This window comes from Drosophila elegans, unplaced genomic scaffold, assembly GCF_018152505.1.
Source record: "Drosophila elegans isolate 14027-0461.03 unplaced genomic scaffold, ASM1815250v1 contig_814, whole genome shotgun sequence".
Lineage (NCBI taxonomy): Eukaryota > Metazoa > Arthropoda > Insecta > Diptera > Drosophilidae > Drosophila > Drosophila elegans.
Window position 1 is genome coordinate 19,958,602 of NW_024546167.1, and position 19,963 is coordinate 19,978,564.

Consider the following 19,963-nt stretch of genomic DNA (forward strand, 5'->3'; position numbering starts at 1 on the left):
CCCAACATAATCAGCAACGGCCGAAGAAGACAATTCCAATGATTAACAATATCAATTAAACACGCAAATGCATATGAACTATATATAACAAAAAAAAAAATAAAACAATATATATACATATTTATAAACACCTACAACATATATATATAGAGTTAGCTAACAAATCGAAAATATATAGCCTAGCCTAATCACACTGAATCGGACACTAATTACAGTAAGCGCCAAACCAATATTAATTAAATTTAAACGAGTTAATAAAAGAAACAATAAAGATGATCACATTAGGATAACAAAACCAAAGTTGTAACTTTATTTGGGGGTATTCTCAAAAGGTTTTTAGTTTTTGCAGGTCGTTTCGCAAATGCTCTTGGTCTCGAATAGGTTGTTGTTTCCTTGGCAGCCGGTGTACCAGAACTTGATGCATTCGTTGGTATCCTTGCGATAGGTCCATTTTTCAATACGGCCACGGCAGGCTCCAAATTGGCCGAATGTCTCACCACAGGCAGCTGTAAATGGATTGAAAATCCATTAATATTAGAATTAAATTGCGAAAAAAATTATCGAAATGCAAAATTTAAAATAAAAAATTCGTTTATTTATTTTTCTTGATTTTTACAAACTTTTTAAAGTTTCTTTGTTGATACATACGATTTGAATTATTTTTTAAATAAAATTGACAAACAAATTTTAGAAAAAATATGAAATCAAAAAAATATTTCTTTTTGCTTTTTATAATTTATTTTTAAATTTTCTTGATTAACACATACGATTTTTAAGCTCCGCCAAAGCAGTTCCCAACAGGCAGACGAGCAGCGCAAAAACAGCAAAGTATTTCATGTTGATTTTAGTTTTGGGGGTTACAGAGAACTCAAGCGCGACTGATGAAACTAAACTGTGAATAAACGCAAATGCTGTCTACGTTATATAGGCCCAAACCGGATCGCTTATCAATCGTCGAGTTTGACCCTCGATTGATGTTTGAGTTATTTCAAGCAACGACAAATACAACAAACCTTCGTATTATAGTAAAGTTTATTTGTTATTTTTCTTTTCATTGTATATTTTTGCAAAACAAGATTGCCGGTTGTTTGTTTTGCTTTTAAGTTTACAAAATTGTTGGGTTTTGCCCGTTATGCGAACTTTTGTTTGCATTTAGCTTAGTCCTTGCAGTTCTTTTCGCATTCATCTCGAGAGGAGAACTGATTTGAGTTTCCTCCACAGCCACCGAAAACGAACTCGGAACAGGCATTTTTGGAGGCATCATAAGTCCAGGCTGGCATAAAAGCCATGCAGGCAGCTCCATCCTGGGCCATTCCCGCCATAGAAGGCGTCTCCCGGCACTTTTCTATCAGATTGGGAATTACCCATCGATTTGTAATCTAAGATCTAAGACCTAGATCCTTACTTACCCGGCTTAGCTTGGACCCAAGAAAGGCTAAGCAGAATGGCAATGGCAACAATTCCCAGACACTTCATTGTAAACGCAACTCCAGTTGAACTCTGGCTGTCCAGTCTTTGTCACATCACCACTTTATAGAGGTATACATATAGAAATCGGAGGGAGAATAGCTCTGGCTTATCTAGCAGGTCAATGGAGTCCCTATGTATACAAAGCCAGCTGATAACAGCAAACTAACTCAGAAAACTATAAAAAAATATTATATATAGTACCAGACTAGATTATAGAATCTGTTTGGGTCACCTTTTGGATTTTGTGGCTTCCTCACATCTGGATTAAATCAGATTTCACTTTCTTTTATATATTAAAACACTTTAATATCGTTTAAAATGCTGAGCGATTTCGTAAGACTCATTAATTTATGACAGGTAACAATTACTTTTCATTGTAGAATAACATTTTTAGTTTTCAAAAGATATAATTGAATTTAATACTTTTTCGCTTTGATTTTCAACCACATTTTTAAATATATCATTTGCCAAATATATAAAAATATTGAAATATTATTAATGTAATAACAACAAAATCATCCGGTTTTTAAATGTAAATAAATTAATCAATTTTTACTTTATTTCACCCACTTTTACTGCAATTATTTTTCAATAAACTTAACCACCAATACTCCAAGCTATGTTTTTGGTATATAATAACAACTAAGACATAAGATTATTAAGTATTCATTGAAGAATTTACTTTTATTTAATTACTTCATTGTAAGCACTTGTCTTCACATATTTCCTTTGAACCGAATCTGTTGTCATTGCCACCACAGCCTCCGTAGATGAATTCAATGCACTCGTTTTTATCGGAATCATAGGTCCAACTGGGGAAATAAGCCTCGCAGGACATTCTACCATCACCATTACGGGAATGGGGTAGACCACACACTTCTATATAAATTTGGTAGAAAATTTGGTAGTAATTAATTGAGAATGAACTAAGAAAATGAGATTTATAAATACCATTTTTCAGAGCCAACGAATTGGCCACAAAGGCGACGAACACAACGATAAGGACTAGCAGCTTCATAGTAAAGTATATAATATTTTGTAATAAATATTTGTGTATATAGTAGTAAAATATTTAGAACCTTCAGATGGCGTTGATCAAATCAAACTGAAGCTGAAACGAACTGGGCGTTGTATTTTATACCCATTCCATTACATTGAACATAAAGCTTATCGCCCTGACACTTTACAAATTTCGATTATTTAGGAAATATGTGAGAGTTATTATTATTGTCATTTTGAATTCTGTGGAATTATTTTAATTTGGATTTTTGAAGCCCTAGATTACTAAAAGCTAGGCAAATATTAAACACTTCATTACTCGTTGTACTTTTTTTTTTATTGAACTCATACGAAGCTTCCAAACTTTATTTTGTATGTTCATTTTATTTATGTCACTTTATTGAATGTTACAAAACAATTTTTTTTATTCCAAACACTTGTCTTCACATAATTCCTTTGAGCCGAATCTGTTGTCATTGCCACCGCAGCCTCCGTAGATAAATTCAATGCACTCGTTTTTATCGGAATTATATGACCAACTGGGGAAGAAACCCATGCAGGCCCTTTTACCATCACCATTCCTGGAATGGGGTAGACCACATATTTCTATATACAATTTGGTGAGATTTTTCGAAAATTAATTGAAAACAAACGAAGAAATGAGAAATTTATATACATACCATTTTTTAAAGCAAAGGTATTGGCCACAAGGGCGATGATACAAACGATTAAGACTAGCAGCTTCATTGTAAAGTATATAATATAGTAATATTGTAGTTTGCTACCTAGAACCTTCAGCTGGCGTTGAACAATTCAAACTGAACCTGAAATGACTGGTGCGAAGTATTTTATACCCGTTCCATTGTAATTCACTTTAAGCTTATTGCTGTGAATTACAAAACATTTTGATTAATCGACAAATTAAGCTGAATCGCTCAATTAAAATATAAACTAAACAAATAAACAAACACAAACATGTGTTTTACATGTTTATTAAATCAAAATTAATTGGAGTTTCCGTTAAAAAACATTTTTATAGATTTTACCATTGGTTAAAATCATTGCTTTTCCTTTTGCATGTTTTTTCGCATTCCTCTAAGGATCTAAATCTGTTGTCATTCCCAAAGCAGCCATTGTAGATATACACCTGGCACGAATTGCTTTCGGCATAGTAGGTGAATCTAGGCATATAGCCGGCGCAATTTATATTAGTATTGACATAGCCTCCAGGTTACTGATTACAAACAGCTTTACAAAATAGGAATATAATTAGATTCATTTGGTATTATGTAGTATTAGATAACTTACAATTTGTAAGGCCCAAGGCCCCGAAAAACAGGGCAAATATTAAACAGACAGTAGCAAGCAACTTCATACTGATTGCGATTTTTTTGAAAACAATCTCTCCCAGTTAACGTAAAACCACTCTGGGGTCTATCACTGAAATATCCAGACACTGGACACTTCATCGTCTTATAGAGTAGCTGAAATTTGGGAAAATGTCTAATCTACCAGGTCGGTGGAACTCTGACTCTTTAAATTGTACACCGAAAAGAAGACAGATAAGAATAAAAAATGTGACCCAAAGCAGATTGTGCTCGCAAATCTGTTTATGCTCATAAAAGAAAACATAAATATATATATATATATATATATATATATATATATATATACATAGCCATCGCCCAAGCCCATTAAACATTGTGATTATTCGACAAACAAATCAAGCTTAAATATAACTGGGAAATCTCCACAAGATTTCGCACCGATTTGTGTAAATATTTTTGCCAAAGTGTTTACTTTCGTCGGCTTCCCAGAACTCACTTTGTTTACCATCCGCCAGAAAGGGAAAGCCCCCGCAAATTAGTAGGTACTTCACATTATAATTATCATACAGTATGAAATAAACAATGAGCACGACAAACAAAGCGTGTCAATAAGTGTTGAAACAGTGTTGTAATAATGAACTGGCTTCCTTATCGATAAGGAAAATGGTACAATTCACATTAATTACAACAAGCAATGACGAAAAATGATTTACAAAATATTACAAATGTAGTTTGAATCACTGAAATAGTAATAATTGTGTAATTTACAAGTAAAGGAAGAATAAGGTGAAATATAGTCATCAAAGATTTGCCTTTATCAACCTGGTTTAATTATTCATTGAAACACTTCAATTTTTCCATCAATAATTATAGCTAGCAGAAACTGTAATTTAATGTATTACTTTTTCTATTCACTTATTTGCTTCAGTAAATTACACTTTGCTTTAAAGCAAAAAAAAAAAAAAAGTAATTGCTGAATCTGTTACGTTAACAACGTTTTGTGTTTAATTAATTCTTTATTTAATATGGAGCCAAATAAAAAATAAAAATTAAACTTTTATTAGAATTATATCTCAATACAAAACAAACCAAAACTGATTTTGATAAGTGTATTAAAATGTTATTATGTAGGCAAAAAAAATGTTATTATAGGTATAAAAATGTTATTATAAAGTTTGATAAATCTGTTTTTATAAAAACAAGCAAAATTCAAGAAATATGTCAAATAAAAATACATAACCAAAAACTTTTCAGCTTTTAAAAAAAATAGATTTACTGTAATGATAAATATTTAATTTGTCTATCAGCCAAACATTTTAAAAAAAAATATAAAATATTAAATAAATTAGAAAAAATTTGAAGCGTTTTTGGAAAGCTTGACATATATTTTTGAAGTATCGTAGTTTTATTATGCAAAATAAAAACCTTTGCTTGTTTGAAGTGAAAATTATACTTTTATATTTTTAGGTCTTTTTTCCTCAAGAGTTGTTTAAATAAATTTGAAATACACATGAAGTTCATTCAAAGTAATTAATATATATATTTTTTTGTAATGTCTCATAGGGTCTTGAAATATTATTCCTTGCACTTTTGTTCGCATTCCTCCTTGTTTCCAAATCGGTTGGAATTTCCTCCGCAGCCGCCGTAGAGGAAGTCCTGGCAGGAATTGGTATCGACATGGTAGCTGAAACTGGGCATATGGGCGGCGCACTTGATGAGACCATTGCCATCGGCAGCAGGAGGTAGGCCACAAACGGCTAATAAAAGATATTACAATTAGAAATGTTTTAACTTCTACAGGATTACTTCACTTACGATCCTTAAGTGCCAAAGTAATGCCCATCAAGGCAAAAATCAAGCAGACAACAGCAATGAACTTCATACTGATTGTAGTGGTGATTTAGCAAACAATCTTCTCCAGCTTGTGTGGAACGACTAATGCCAATCGGAGGTCTAGCACTGGGTTATATACTATACTCCCCGTCGACAGAGGGAACTAAAAATCGTCTTGGGATCTTATCGATGTGCTCATGAACTTACGGTTCATTAACAAGTGCTCGTGAAATTGATAAATAAACAGACTAGACTTTGAGTGCGTTGTATTTGTGTTAAAAATAAATTTGGGGTCACAAACAAACCTATTTACTTTGGTACGTTCTAAGAAAAGTAAATTTGACAAAGCCTTGTTTGGTGATGCGGAAATATTCCTTATTCTTGCCATCGAAAATGTATTAATAGTTAAAAATGGATGAATCTATTTTTGAAAAAATATATGTAGTTCGAGAATTGAAGCAGATATGCTATTAAATCCAAGTCTTCTAAATCTATTTATTGGAAATTAAAAATGGTTTAATCATTAATTTAAAAAAAAATTACCCAAATTTGTAGACCCAAAGATTTAAACTCAAATTTTTACAGAATGAATCCACCAGCATTTTCATTTAAAAAACCTATGGACTTAAAAGTGTATGTTTTTGCTTACATAATAAGTCTTATTTAAGTCTAAAATGTGTTTAATAGTTGGCTTTAACTGCAGATGTATAAATTGTGAAAGGCTCATAATTCTTATATTTATTCGAATTTAAAATACCAAATATTTGATTCCATAAATATATATTCGATCTCTGTGATAATATAGAAATTTAAAAGCCATTTTGTTCGTATTGTTTTAAGTCAAATTTATTAAAATAATCAGCTGGGTAATTTAATTCTAGGCGTTACGTTCTAAAAACATAATTTCATTTAAGCAGTAGTGCTCGATTCGGTGGTCACTTCGCTGCTTTGTTCAGTGGTGGTTTCCGAGCTAGGATTTACAGACTTTCCCAGGCAGGCCTGTTCGCAATGCTCCTTGGACTCGAAATTGTTCTTATTGCCGGCACAACCACCGTAGACGAATTCCTCGCAAGATTGGGTATCCACATTGTAGGCAAATCGATAGAAAAGGGCAAAACAGCGACCAGTTTCCTTCGGCTGGTGGCAATCCTCCGGAACTTTGGAGTCACCATCTGGCACGGTTTGCGGGGCATTCGGATCCTCCGCCTTTTCCACCACAATATCCGAGGGAGCTCCGTGAATTCCGGCTGCCAAAAGCAGAACAGCGATTAAAACAAAACTGAAGCTATATCTGTAGCACATATTGATTCCGTTGAGTGGCTGCGAATGATTTCAAATTCAGCGAGTAGTGAGGCTTAAATACTATCCGTTCGAAGTGATCCACTCACGTAGTCACTCGGGTTTTTTGCCCACACCGTTTTTGACATATTTATCGGAGCGGCAGTATGTTTGTCCAACTGATTCGACGTCGCATGTAAATCACTGCGAAGCCTCTCTGACGTCTATATCACCTGGTAAACCAGGTACTGACAGCTCTCGAGAAGCCCAACCTTCGGTTGCAGTTCAACGCACCAGCCATTTCATAATGCTGTCCATTAAATCATATTACAAATTGTTTCCGGATCGCAGCGATAGTATTTGGTAACCCCATCACGTTTAGAAGGTGGAATTGGCAATAAACTGGATAGCTTAGCTATTACTAATTAAATTATTTTGTTTATACCTGTAGAAATAAGTGTCTAAAATATAAATATAATTATTGCCAATAATCTATATAGCTTAGCCATCACTGATTAAATTTTGTAATGTTACATCTCTGCAAATACATTACATAGCTTTCACTTGTTGGCTAAAAATATTTAATAATTTCTCTACATTTTCTTAATGGCTTACATATGTGAATCTAATAACCTAATAATTTTCACTATGGTGCTAATTAGATAACCAAGTATATACCTTGTCATTTTATTGTTGTTAATCAACATAATCTCATTTTGGCTAAGTTTCTAGTTCCCTAGAGCCGAAACAATTTCAAAGTTAAGATCAAATTCAAAGAACAAATACCCTTTTAAAAAATGATGGCTTTATAAATCAACAAAACTAACTATTTTTTTCCAAAATGGTTTTTACGTCTATTTAATTTGACGAACGCATTTTAATATGTTATTAGTTTAAGAACATACTGGATTAACAATGTAATTTTCAAGAACTTATATTTTTAATTAAGGGAAACTTGTTTATAAATGCGTTTCCCCAAAACAAGAATACAATCATAACAATAACCAAAATAATCTCCTATATAGCGGTTACCATCAATTAATCACTTTTTTGGGAGACAGGCCTCCTCGCAAGTCTGCCGGAATCCCCAGCGATTGTCATTGCCTCGACAGCCACCGTATTTGAAGGTCTCGCAGACCTTTTTATCCTTGTTGTAGTAGAACCTCTCCAAATTCATGCGACAAGGACCCACTTCCAAGGGCTGCAGGCATTTGGGATCTGGAAAATAAAGTTTAACTTTAAACCAAAAACTTCGCAAATATTGCACACATAACAATAAACCGATATTCTTAATTTTAAGTTATTGATTGCTTAAGAAATCGTTTTATTTTAAGCTTTGGGAATACTATAATTGCCCAAAAGTAAGAACTTAGTTTTAAAGATAACGGATATCTTCGTTTAAGAGATCATTTTAGCCAACCTGGTATTAATCTCTGCGGTTTAATTGTTGTTGTCGTAACTGAAGGCTTATTTACTGCTGGAATTCCTGGCTGCACCTGAGCCACAGCCTTCGGTTTAATATTATTATTATTGTTATTATTGTTGGGGACTGCCTGCGTAAATTGCAAAACACTTAGCAATAAAAGTGCGCCGAGGCAGAGAAACTGGGTCATCCGTAGTAGCATTTTCTGTGTGGAATTTGATAACTGAACGTTAAAAGCAACGACTGTGAACTGAACTGTGAGCCGAATGTTCTATATTCATGTTCTATATGCTCTTTTTGAGCCACTGAGTTGAGTTTCAATTAAGTCTCTCTCTGCCCATCCATGTATGAGTTTTTAACTCAAATTGCGCATACGACGCGTTGAACGCGGGCGATTGAGATTATTAATGATTTACAAGCAAACAGATCTCACATAAATATAAACATTTATACTTAGTCTTAGATAAGATGGTAAGATTGAAGTCCAATAAAAATACAAATAAGTAAATGCACACAAACACCTTTAAATCAATTGTAAAAATATAATAAAAAATAAATTAACCTAAATCTGATGAGAGATATAAAACATATATTGAGCTTTATTTATTTTATAATAACATTTGAAAAACTAAAATCAAACTTAAACGGTTCTCTTTTTGTATAAATAAAAAACCTTATATTATTTCAGATTTGTAACAGAACTTAAAGCGGTTCATTATGAATTAGGTGGATTCGCAGTGGCAAATCTTACTAAGTGAAAATCATCAATCGATTCGGGCTTAAAAATATATTTGTTAAAAAGGACATGAGGGTTCTAACTACATATTGTTTAGTAATAATACTAGCTGACCTGACTATGGGATCAACAGATGGTAGGCTTGAAAAAACAACTTAAAAACCCGAACTTTTGTTAAATCTTAATAATAATAATACATTTCAGACATCTGTGAACATACGCCTGCTGCCGATGGCTTTGGACTTACGTCATGCGCAGATTACACGAATATGTTTTCCTATTATCCCGACAAAAAAGAATGTTTAGAGTTCTCTTATGGCGGTTGTGGAGGAAACGAAAATAGGTTCGAAACTAAAGCACTTTGTGAAGCTGAGTGCAAAAAGTAATTTTTTAACGCCTTTATGTTTGTGGATTAACAGATTTATGTTGTTGTTAAAGTGAGCATTTACCATGCCTAAAAACGGAATAATAAAGACCTTGTTGTATAGTCAATTGTATTAAGCAATTCGCAATGCCCTTAAAATCTGTTACATAGCAAAAGAATTAACTCTTCACTTATTTCGAATCCGTTAGAATCTAATGTTAAAACACAGGTAGCTCAAAAATAAATATAACTAAGGCATTTTCCTCATTTTATTTAATCATGTTCCTAGTTGGCCTTGTTACCGGACTTAAGCATCGTAAGAAAATCCCATCAATCCAATCTGAAGCCACACGTACTATTCGGAAAAAAATGAATGTTTGGAATTTATATTTGGATTTTTAACTAAAAAAAAACTTTCATCGTATTCACCCCCTTTAATCTAATGAAAGTTTTCTCTTTGTCCGGAATATTTTTAGCTTTTCGACTTGGTTTTGCCAACACGATAAGACTTTCTATATAAGCCTTATAAACAAAAAAAAAAAGATTGCATTATTTACGGATGTTCTTAAATTAATTCGCAATACCCTAAACTTTCTTAATATAGGAAAAAAATTATAGCTCTTCACTTATTTCGAAGCCGTTGGAGAGTAAAGTTGAATTCCTGGTGACTGAAATATGAACCAAATAAAGGCAGTTGTCTCCATATTTTTAATCTTGGTCCTAGGTGACCTTGTTACCGGATCAAAAGATCGTAACTAAATCCTATTAACCCTTTCTTTGGTTAAATAAAATGTCTGCTTTTTTCAGCTGTTTGCGGACTGGTGCCAGCTGCCAATGGTTTTGGAGGAATGTCTTGCTTAAAATATAAGCCATCGTTCACATACTTTTCGTCTACTAATATGTGTGAGACATTTATTTATGGTGGATGCGGTGGCAATGCAAATAGGTTTAGTACTAAACAAGAGTGTGAGGCCAAGTGCAAGGGGTAATTTTTTAAATATTCTTGCATCCTTGGATTGTAAAAGCTTTCATGTTTAATAAACCTGAACATAATCAAAATTTAAACATTGTTTTGTGTCGTGAAAAATTTAAATTGAACTAAAACTTGCCTAATACAAAAGAAAAAAAAAATTAATAAAAGTGGCCTGTTCCCGGTTGTGTAAGAAATAAATTGTGTTGGTTACGGATGTTGTTAAATTAAAAGTGACCAAAAAGCTGCAGTTCTAAATTCATAACTTTTCTTTCCGGCATCCGATTTCGATGAGGTATATCTTTAAATACTTGTAGCTTTAGTCTCTAGGAATCTGCTTTTGAAATATTGAGTTGTTAAATTTACGATATAAACACTTATATAATTTCCAAAAAATATCATTCCAAATAATCACCAAAAACCTGCAGTTTTAAACCTATAACTTTTTTTTTAAGAATCCGAGCTCGAAGTGGTATATCTTAAAACTCTTGTGGCTAAGTGCTCTAAAAATCTGCGTTTAAAGCTTGGTTTGTAATTTCGGGTCGATTTTCTTAATTTCCGAAAAAATCGTCTTTGCAGAAAATTGACCAAAAACCTGCATCATATTCAGACTCTTTAATCTAAAGAAAGTGATCCTTTGTCTGGAAAAATTTTAGTTTTTCGACATGGTTTTGGATGTTCTTGAATGAATTCGCAATGCCCTAAGCTTTCTTAATATAGGAAAAAAATTATAGCTCTTCACTTATTTCGAAGCCGTTGGAGAGTAAAGTTGAATTCTTGGTGACTGAAATATGAACCAAATAAAGGCAGTTGTCTCCATATTTTTAATCTTGGTCCTAGGTGACCTTGTTACCGGATTAAAAGATCGTAACTAAAGTCAATTAACCCTTTTTTTGGTTAAATAAAATGTCTGCTTTTTTCAGCTGTTTGCGGACTAATGCCAGCTGCCAATGGTTTTGGAGGAATGATTTGCTTTGCATATATGCCATCGTTCACATACTTTTCGTCTACTAATACGTGTTCGAAATTTATTTATGGTGGATGCGGTGGCAATGCAAATAGGTTTAGTACTAAACAAGAGTGTGAGGCCAAGTGCAAGGAGTAATTTTGTAAATATTCTTGCATCCTTGGATTGTAAAAGCTTTCATGTTTAATAAACCTGAACATAATCAAAATTTAAACATTCTTTTGTGTCGTGAGAAAGCTTTCAACATATCCGCAATCATTTATTAAAATAAAGACTTCTATTGGTCTAGAAAACTTATTTTGAATTAAAATTTTAGTTTTTCGACTTGGTATTACGAACATAAAGTGTCTTATCAAACATCAAATGATTTTTTATTATACGCATAAAAGGGAATGTTAAAAGATCTATTATAAGGTTTTAAAATATAGGTGGCCACAAAAATACAGGTTCGAAAGGAAATTTCTTAACACCATTAACACCAGTGGATTAAAATATTTATAATGAACTAAAACTAAACTGTGTTGGTTACGGATGTTGTTAAATTAATTCGCAATGTACTAAAGATTCTTTTGTAGTAAAAAACCTGAAACTTACTTGTTTCAAATCTGATGAAAATCGTAGTTAAAATATTGGTAGCTCAATATGAATACAATTTTTTTATTTCAGATTTTGTGTTCAGTTTTTTTGGCCAATCCCATTTTCTTTCATACTTTATTATTCTATCATCGAAATGAATATGCATGAGTTTTGTTTATTTTTCAAATTTTCACTAAAGCTATCTCTGATTCTTAGCTTTGCTGATCCCAGATCATAAATCATTTATTATCGGACTTATTAAAATTTCAAGAAATTTAAAAAAACCCATTAGTAGTGCCTGAATAGTTTGTAAGAAATTAAAGTCACAAAATAAAACAACGAACAAAGCATTTTAAGAAAGTAATGAGTAATTAAAACGAAAATTTGTAAGGAGTTTCGGAACTTATAGAGCAAATTACTTCAAAACTGAGTGATTATTGTAAATAAAACGTGGGGACAAACAATATAATCATATTTAAAAACGTTAAGCATCTTATTATTTTCTTTGAAAGCTAAGTAATTATTACGTATATAGATAAGAAATAATAGAATTAAATTATGAATCAATTTGCCATTTGTCAAACGAACGTTAAGCTTTGCTGAAACTAATTTAATTAATTTTAAATTAGAAGCATAAAATGTATACTTCGCTTCACCTCAGCATCAGTTATATTTTCTTCTAGAATGAAAGCAATTGGTCTGATAGTTGCATTGTTAGGCTTAGTGCAGGGCTTAAGAGACAGTGAGTACTTCATTTAATAATGAGCCTATTAAGCAAAACATAAATTACTTAGGAAGTTGCGAACTCTCACCGTTTGTCCAAGGAACATGTTTTGAATTAACAATGCTATATTCCTATATGGCAGATAGGAATGAATGCGTATTCTGGCATGGCTGCCTACTAGATGGAAATCATTTCACAAACAAAGAGGACTGTGAGGCAAAATGCAAAATATAGTTTTTAAAAATAAAAAGATTTGAAAAAACAAGATGAGCTTATGTGTTAATATCTTAACTCAGTTATCTACAAATGCTAAGGCAAACAATTATACAATTTGCGTTTCCTTAGTTAATTTTTGAAATATTATTTTTGAAGCCATTATAAGTCTCTACGAGTAGCATTTTGATATTTATTAATAAATAAAATTAAAAGAAATTGGTTGGTTTGTAAAAAACAGAATAATCAATTTCTTTTGGACTTGTAATATATATGCTTTAGAAATTTAATTAAAGTACTGAGTGCTTAGAACTTAATTGAAATAATGATCGAATAAACTAGATACGCAGTTATCGCAGTCAACAAAATAAAATATATGTAGTTATATATGAAAATATCATATTAGTCTGCTCAAAATACATTTCATCCTTTTACTTACTAAAACTTCACCTGCCCATGAGTCAATCTGAACGGAGCCATAAACTGCAAACAATTTGCATAATAAATGCGAGTGTCAGGGCCAAGGATATGATTATTTTGTACGAGTATGGCACTTGTGGGGCTCATTAATGTTGCATTGTGTGCTGAGAGGGGGACTAAAGTCGGCAAGGACTAAAACTCAGGGCAAGGGCGATAATTAGAGCCACATTAGGGCCAAAATGCTGGACAAGACAAGATGGTCAACAACAGAAGCAGAAATTGAAACGATGCTATGCCAGGTGTTAATACGTAGTGCAAATTGAATTATCGCTCAACGATGATGATGTAACGATAATTCCGATGCCGAGGAACTCGAGGAGTTCGGGGCACTGTCAAACTGCCGTGCTATTTATTCATTAGCTGTCGCCAACACATGAGAGGGTCGAACATTTCGGGCTTGATTGAATGGCCAAAATGTGAGGTGTGCGGAAATGCGGGGGTGACAATTCAGTTAACTGTTTAATTTGCTTGAAATAATTGAGCGCCAGACGTTAATTGTCCCTCGTTCTCACAGCAGCGTTTAATTGCAAAACTAGTGGGTCGAGTTGGTAGTGCAGCGTCACAGAAAATTTGGGGAAAATCAAAATTAACAATGGAAAATTAATGAAATATTAAAACATAGCAGAAAATCGTAAGGGAAAACAATTAATGTCTGAACCTTAACATTTTATGCCACTTACTAATGGAGCCAGGAAAAATGACATTAGTCTCAGTTATTAAATTAGTATTATTTCTGAGTGTCTTGACTTGAGAACAGTCAGTTGGTAGACTAAACTTAGAGAAACAAGACAAAATGAATATATTCTATTTGATCTGTTTGTTTGTAATCATACTTCATGATGTCATTGGAACGAATCGTAAGTGCTGAAAATATCAAACATTATTCAGTATTTTAAATGTATTTTATATATTTTAAATATAGTTCGTTGTTCTCAAAAGGGCGGTACCTCAGGGTCTTGTGACAAGGTGATCAATGGATTTATGTATAGTACTTCGAAGAAAAGTTGCTTTGCGTTGAAACTCAAAGGCTGTGAAACTCAGGGAAAGTTCTTTGAAAACAGGAGCGACTGCAAACAATGCTCGTTATAAGTTATCATTTTTATATTACCCTGGCACAACAAAATTAAATATCTAACAGCTAGTTTCAATAAATACAATGTGTATTTTTTTTAATGTATAAGTATGGCCCGAAATTAACAATATAAGTCAACCCTAGTTTTTGATGCAATCAGTATCTTTTTAAAAAAATCTCTGTATTTTGAAAAATACTTTTCGAAAAAGCATCATCTGAGTAATAAGCGGCTTATAAATTGCCTAGTAAATTGAAAGCGAAACTTAAATTGAAATTGAAATCTCGTTTCTGCTTGTCACACATACACACACACAAACACACACAGAGGTACTTGATTTTTTTAAGTATTGACTGAGCCGCTTGTTGTTGTTGCCATAATTGATATGCGGAACATGTTTTTGTTGCCTTCTGCCAAGTGTTTTTTACGTCATCTCCGCGAGCGTTGTTTTTTATGAGAGCGAGTGTAGGGTGCGCGATGGGGAGGTTCACTTTTCCCATCCATCACGTCTTGTTTTCAGAGATCGTGATCAGCTCTAAGTAGTATTTTTGATTGTTAAAATTTTTAAAATGACAAAAATGTTAAAACTATTTTTATTAGATAAAAAACAAAATTAAAATTTTAGATATTAAAACTACTTTGCTATCTTATACGTTAGAATAATCGCTTACACAAAACCTTAAGACTACATATCTAATTATCTCAGAGATATTATAGATATTTTTATAATATTTGGTATCCCAATTTGTTGTATAATCTCTGAAACATAATTTGGATACTTAACAAAGTTAAATAGTAGGTAACTCCCATGCTGGTTTGGCCTGAACAATTCCCACTTAACTGCTAACTTGGTCAATGTTGAATATTGGCAAAAAACCAAACAAAAAACGGGTATGAGCATTTGAAGGCATTTGTAAACAAAGAAATCAATGCTGAGAGAGCCTGGTTCAGTGAGTTGTTGGCCCAAGAACGTGACGGTTGATCATCGGTGAATGTAGATGACTGACTGACTTGGTGGATTGCCTCCAAATGTCATGATGCCGGCTATTTGGCAGTGGCTTCTCCTCAGCCTTTTCCTCCTGCTGATTCCAAACCAAACAATGGCGGTCTCCAAAAGAGGTATTTCCTCAGATATACTTAAATTCTTTACTAATCAGTGATATCTGTACAGTGAAATTATGCCTACAACCGATGATTAGTGGAAGGTGCTTTGGATTTGTGGAGAGCTACGCCTACAATCCCATTAAACGTCATTGCGAACCATTTATCTACGGCGGTTGTGGTGGAAATGACAACCGATTTGGCTCCAAAGCCGAGTGTGAACTGAACTGCCGCGATATTTAACAATGTCAATTCCTTAACCCTAATCAACAATCGTTTGAATAAATAAATAATAATATTATGATATTATAAATTCAATGTTGTATTATTAAATTAACATCTTAGATTTGTATTAGATAAATTTAATATAAACTTAAACATTTGTATTTTATTTTTGTATATGAATTGAGGTACTTTAAAGTAACAAAAACATTTAAATCTTTTTTTTTTTTTGATTGAAATATTGTAATGAATATAGTGCTTAATAAGCTATTGATTTTGTTAAAGAGAAGTGGATTTAATCCTATATTTTAAAATTTGATTTTTATTTACAAAATTATATTTCCTATAAAAAATCTTTAGTATTAACTACTAAATATAATTAAAAACAAAATTTAGTTACATGATTTGTAAATTTACAAAAGTTATGTTGGGAATGTAACTAAACATCTTATATTTATTTTTTTAGGCATAAGCATTTCATATTCAGTCTGATATTTTTCCACTGAACGAAACACACTTATAATTAATTTAATTATCTGATGTAGCTAATGTGAGGTTTCATTGGCCTTGGCTTGATTGCGCCGCTTCACGTGCCGCGGATTGTTGCAAATCTTGTCGCAGTCCTCCAAAGAACTGAAGAGCCGTTTGTTGCTGCAGCCCTTGTACTGACAACGCTGCGTTTCGGGATCGTAATAGATACCCACGGTGGTGGGCATACACACTCCATTTGTGCTCGGCACTACCTGGCATAGGTCACCTGAAATACGAAGTCACAAATTAGTATTGTCCAAAAAATGATTTAAGTAATTAAAAAATATTTAAGTAATTTATAATTATATTAAAAATATTTTCTTAACAGACAAATTGGTATTTCAACTTATGAATTCAAATTGAATTGAATTATAGTTTAAACACCTTTAAAAACAGAGTTTTATAATCAGATTATTGTTTGAAGTTCTTAAAAGCCGCATTAATATATTATTTATTATTTCTAAGATTTTTTGAATACTTACGCACTCGTGCCTCTGCAGGCGATTGCTGATCCAGGATCATGGCCAATATCACACAAAGCCACACTGTTATTCTCAACGGACTGTGGTGAGCCATTTTGGGAATATTTTTGATAGATTTGTGAAACGATGGAAATTCTTAGATTTCTGCTTGGAAACCTATTCAAGCTAGTCAGCTCTGTATTGCAGCTCTGTTTTGCTCCCTGGCACCGATGATGTCAATCTCGATCAGGACAAACACAAATGCGCAGCAGCCGCTCGTCGCCATATATATTTGTCCGATTCCACAGTAATGGAAAGCCTCTAGTATATAGGTGATCGGCCGATCTGTCTGCCTTTTCGTATTTATTTATTTCTTTATTCCGTTGAATTTTATGGGTTTCTTATACTCGTCGCACTCTGCTAAGTTCATCTAGAGTGCAAGTGCCCGGCCGAAAAAAAAGTTATTACTGCAGCAGTTTTCAATTCGGAATGCAGATAGGGAATGCTCCTTTTTGTGGACTTTGTCTGCGCAGTTTTTTGAAAATTATTAATGGCAGAAAGAAATGGATTTGGTTCACCACACACTTGGTCACTGACTAAACGGCGAGTCGCGAACTCGACTTGAAACCTCGAACAAAAGGCATCCCAGGCACATCATTTTAATCGGGCTGCCTCTGCCAACAGCTCTGCTGCTGATTCGGATTCTGCTGAGAGAAAAAATTCTACACAGAGGAAAAAAAACCTAGTGCTTCTAGGGAAAGGAAATTTTATACAAAATTTTCAACTCAAAAACGTTTACATTTAGTTATTCAATATTATAATAAAAACTCAATGTTGTATCATAAGTGCAAAGATACAAATTTTATTAAAAAAAAAAATCAAACACCACTATTAAAAAAAATATTTTTCCCCAGAGGTTTTCTTTGAAATTTATGTTTTTAGAAAATAAACTTCATTCTGAATTATTTCAAACATTTGTATTTTAAATTGTTTTTTATAATTATTCAACACTAATTTTATTTATAAACTTTCTTTGAAAGTAAAGTTATAAGAAGTAAACTATTTTTTGAAATATGTTTTAAAGCATTAACTAATTTTTAGATCTCTCTGTGTACAAATTGATAAGACTTCAAAGCGACATCGAAATTTGGACTTTACGTTGTCTCGTTGCGAATTTTGCTATTGCGATCGATGATGATGGAGATGCCTCGCCCGTGTGTATGCTGATCATACTGGGGTTGACTCTGCTCTCGTATCGATTCCGGCGAAAACCGGCGAGTGCCTGTTGCAGAAGGCCAGAAGAAGCGAAGTGAGGTGCACGACTGATAAGGCCAACGTGACGTATACGCAACGAACAGCGAATGCCCTGGGAAAATTGTCTAACTTTATCAATCACAGAATCTATTTCAATGTCAATTAATTGGAGTGAAAAAATGAGGCGAAACTCGCTACCATTATAATATGAAGGGCATATAAATAAAACGACAGGGTTATATCAAAATTAATATGTATAATTAATAGTTTAAAACAACTTATAAATGGTGTCTTGACCATTTTATTTTTTATCACTTTTCGAGAGACTTAAAATCGTTAAATATTTATAGTTTTACTTAAAAGGTTCCAAAAAACAGTTTTATATTTACCACTTTTTGAGTGATCTAAAATAGTCAATTATTTAAATTTTCACCTAAAAAGGATCCGAAAAGTGTGATTTGATTTAAAATAGGCAATCATTTATATCTTTATGACACGTCAGAAATAAGAAGCAATTAGATATGTGTAAATATTTATAAGCCAACTTAAAAATGTTAAACATAAAATTATTATTTATCATACGTTAATGTAGTACAAATTTTGCCAGCTTTCTAACTCTGTGACTAACCTAAAAGACTCATTCTTAAGTAGGGCATAGCCAGAGTATGCTAACATAAGCCTCGATTCAATGTTCAACTAAGTTACTTTAATTACCCACACACACACACACACACACAGATTTCCCGCACGTTTCGATAGTGCGACATAAAAATAACAATTACGTCACAGGTCAACGGGGCGGATGATTGACATCCAGCGGAGATTAGGCATTTCGACGCAATTTGTTTGCTGTTTGAATCGAACAACTCTCACCAAATTAAAAACTCACTCATTCATTCACTGGTACATTTTTGTTTACAGTATTTATTTATGTTATTATTCGTTCACATACAAGTCATGATTTCGCCGGTTGCCAAGGACACAGGTGGAAACGCAATCCTGCAGGCTACCGAAGCTCTGGCCCGGAGTCGAGTGGCACGCCCCCACCAAGTACATCCTGCAATCCAGAAGGGCCGGATCGAAGAAGTAGCCTTCGAACTCGATTGTGCAAATGCCCTCGGAACGTGGCGGCGGTTTGTTACAAATACCTAATGATAAAATGGAAGGAAACATGTTATAATGACCGAGTGGATAGAGTATTTCAGGCGAAATTACCGAGTGAATAGGGTTTTAGTCTCAGTGTGCATTTAATTTTAAGAAAATAACACAAAAACTTAAAGCATTTTTAAGGGTAAAAAGCTTTTTTTACTTAGTTTGTTTATATATTTAAATGTCAGTATTGTTATACTTTTTTCGAACTACAAATGACGAATTTTAGAGCTCTGTTTTCACTAAGTTATCTGCTTGAACCTATTTATTTCAATTAGTAATCTAGCCAAATGTCTGGCACAAAACTGCTGCTGCATTTCAGAGAACAAAGAAAAAGCTATTTCATTTTTGTTTGTAATCAGAATTAAACAAATTTGTTGTTGGCTTTCATGTGTAATCAGAATTAAACATATTTTGTTTGGGTTTCATTAATGAAATCGCGACTTAGCAACACTTTTTGTTGTCAAATACACACGTTATTTAAATTAAAAATATAGTTATACAAATTTATTTGTTATCTTAATGGAACTTGAGATTTATGGATGGATTTTTTATATATCTGTGACAGCAATGAAAACGGAATTCATAGATTTATGTAGGGTTTTTTTTTTTTTATTTCTGTGTCACCCCAATACGTGTGTCTTACTCACTGGGTATCGACGGCACAGAACGAGCATCTGTAGAGTGGTGGTGGTGGTAGTGGTGGATCAGCAGTAGGAGCACCACCAACAGTGGCGATAGCACCACCGACGCGGGCTTAGGTCGAGACATCTGGACGGGCGGCGGGCAACTGAGTAAGCGAGGCGATCGGGAA

General features: G+C 33.2%; 13 protein-coding genes across 13 annotated transcripts; 4 read left to right on the forward strand and 9 right to left on the reverse strand.

Annotated features, from left to right (window-relative positions):
* Positions 1-276: 276 nt before the first annotated feature.
* Positions 277-906, reverse strand: LOC108134685 (chymotrypsin inhibitor SCI-III-like). Its single transcript, XM_017255083.2, has 2 exons — positions 768-906; positions 277-506 (listed from the first exon to the last, which is right to left on the reverse strand). Exons 1-2 carry the CDS (start codon positions 835-837, stop codon positions 337-339), a joined length of 240 nt encoding a protein of 79 aa, XP_017110572.1. The 5' UTR covers positions 838-906; the 3' UTR covers positions 277-336.
* A 94-nt stretch (positions 907-1,000) lies between these two features.
* LOC108134684 (male accessory gland serine protease inhibitor) lies at positions 1,001-1,521 on the reverse strand. Its single transcript, XM_017255082.2, has 2 exons — positions 1,410-1,521; positions 1,001-1,345 (listed from the first exon to the last, which is right to left on the reverse strand). Exons 1-2 carry the CDS (start codon positions 1,474-1,476, stop codon positions 1,158-1,160), a joined length of 255 nt encoding a protein of 84 aa, XP_017110571.1. The 5' UTR covers positions 1,477-1,521; the 3' UTR covers positions 1,001-1,157.
* Positions 1,522-2,120: 599 nt separating this feature from the next.
* On the reverse strand, positions 2,121-2,589 carry LOC108134679 (male accessory gland serine protease inhibitor-like). Its single transcript, XM_017255076.2, has 2 exons — positions 2,422-2,589; positions 2,121-2,349 (listed from the first exon to the last, which is right to left on the reverse strand). The coding sequence occupies exons 1-2, from the start codon at positions 2,486-2,488 to the stop codon at positions 2,168-2,170; spliced, it is 249 nt and encodes an 82-aa protein (XP_017110565.1). The 5' UTR covers positions 2,489-2,589; the 3' UTR covers positions 2,121-2,167.
* A 244-nt stretch (positions 2,590-2,833) lies between these two features.
* On the reverse strand, positions 2,834-3,294 carry LOC108134678 (male accessory gland serine protease inhibitor-like). The gene is made up of 2 exons (XM_017255075.1): positions 3,150-3,294; positions 2,834-3,075 (listed from the first exon to the last, which is right to left on the reverse strand). Exons 1-2 carry the CDS (start codon positions 3,214-3,216, stop codon positions 2,894-2,896), a joined length of 249 nt encoding a protein of 82 aa, XP_017110564.1. The 5' UTR covers positions 3,217-3,294; the 3' UTR covers positions 2,834-2,893.
* A 2,019-nt stretch (positions 3,295-5,313) lies between these two features.
* Positions 5,314-5,746, reverse strand: LOC108134696 (male accessory gland serine protease inhibitor-like). Its single transcript, XM_017255093.2, has 2 exons — positions 5,613-5,746; positions 5,314-5,554 (listed from the first exon to the last, which is right to left on the reverse strand). The coding sequence occupies exons 1-2, from the start codon at positions 5,677-5,679 to the stop codon at positions 5,373-5,375; spliced, it is 249 nt and encodes an 82-aa protein (XP_017110582.1). The 5' UTR covers positions 5,680-5,746; the 3' UTR covers positions 5,314-5,372.
* Positions 5,747-6,460: 714 nt separating this feature from the next.
* On the reverse strand, positions 6,461-7,293 carry LOC108134769 (kunitz-type serine protease inhibitor bitisilin-2). The gene has a single exon (XM_017255215.2). The coding sequence runs from the start codon at positions 6,930-6,932 to the stop codon at positions 6,540-6,542; it is 393 nt and encodes a 130-aa protein (XP_017110704.1). The 5' UTR covers positions 6,933-7,293; the 3' UTR covers positions 6,461-6,539.
* A 472-nt stretch (positions 7,294-7,765) lies between these two features.
* LOC108134770 (tissue factor pathway inhibitor) lies at positions 7,766-8,598 on the reverse strand. Its single transcript, XM_017255216.2, has 2 exons — positions 8,329-8,598; positions 7,766-8,126 (listed from the first exon to the last, which is right to left on the reverse strand). The coding sequence occupies exons 1-2, from the start codon at positions 8,531-8,533 to the stop codon at positions 7,951-7,953; spliced, it is 381 nt and encodes a 126-aa protein (XP_017110705.1). The 5' UTR covers positions 8,534-8,598; the 3' UTR covers positions 7,766-7,950.
* A 479-nt stretch (positions 8,599-9,077) lies between these two features.
* Positions 9,078-9,554, forward strand: LOC108134690 (chymotrypsin inhibitor SCI-II). The gene is made up of 2 exons (XM_017255087.2): positions 9,078-9,203; positions 9,272-9,554. Exons 1-2 carry the CDS (start codon positions 9,137-9,139, stop codon positions 9,451-9,453), a joined length of 249 nt encoding a protein of 82 aa, XP_017110576.1. The 5' UTR covers positions 9,078-9,136; the 3' UTR covers positions 9,454-9,554.
* Positions 9,555-10,048: 494 nt separating this feature from the next.
* Positions 10,049-10,490, forward strand: LOC108134689 (kunitz-type serine protease inhibitor-like). Its single transcript, XM_017255086.2, has 2 exons — positions 10,049-10,182; positions 10,239-10,490. The coding sequence occupies exons 1-2, from the start codon at positions 10,107-10,109 to the stop codon at positions 10,418-10,420; spliced, it is 258 nt and encodes an 85-aa protein (XP_017110575.1). The 5' UTR covers positions 10,049-10,106; the 3' UTR covers positions 10,421-10,490.
* Positions 10,491-12,622: 2,132 nt separating this feature from the next.
* On the forward strand, positions 12,623-12,933 carry LOC108134707. Its single transcript, XM_017255103.2, has 2 exons — positions 12,623-12,686; positions 12,739-12,933. The coding sequence occupies exons 1-2, from the start codon at positions 12,629-12,631 to the stop codon at positions 12,900-12,902; spliced, it is 222 nt and encodes a 73-aa protein (XP_017110592.1). The 5' UTR covers positions 12,623-12,628; the 3' UTR covers positions 12,903-12,933.
* Positions 12,934-15,405: 2,472 nt separating this feature from the next.
* On the forward strand, positions 15,406-15,845 carry LOC108134700 (chymotrypsin inhibitor SCI-III). The gene is made up of 2 exons (XM_017255096.2): positions 15,406-15,550; positions 15,603-15,845. Exons 1-2 carry the CDS (start codon positions 15,466-15,468, stop codon positions 15,773-15,775), a joined length of 258 nt encoding a protein of 85 aa, XP_017110585.1. The 5' UTR covers positions 15,406-15,465; the 3' UTR covers positions 15,776-15,845.
* A 211-nt stretch (positions 15,846-16,056) lies between these two features.
* On the reverse strand, positions 16,057-17,347 carry LOC108134681. The gene is made up of 2 exons (XM_017255079.2): positions 16,768-17,347; positions 16,057-16,511 (listed from the first exon to the last, which is right to left on the reverse strand). The coding sequence occupies exons 1-2, from the start codon at positions 16,859-16,861 to the stop codon at positions 16,300-16,302; spliced, it is 306 nt and encodes a 101-aa protein (XP_017110568.1). The 5' UTR covers positions 16,862-17,347; the 3' UTR covers positions 16,057-16,299.
* Positions 17,348-18,896: 1,549 nt separating this feature from the next.
* Positions 18,897-19,956, reverse strand: LOC108134765. Its single transcript, XM_017255211.2, has 2 exons — positions 19,800-19,956; positions 18,897-19,148 (listed from the first exon to the last, which is right to left on the reverse strand). The coding sequence occupies exons 1-2, from the start codon at positions 19,918-19,920 to the stop codon at positions 18,937-18,939; spliced, it is 333 nt and encodes a 110-aa protein (XP_017110700.1). The 5' UTR covers positions 19,921-19,956; the 3' UTR covers positions 18,897-18,936.
* Positions 19,957-19,963: the final 7 nt, after the last annotated feature.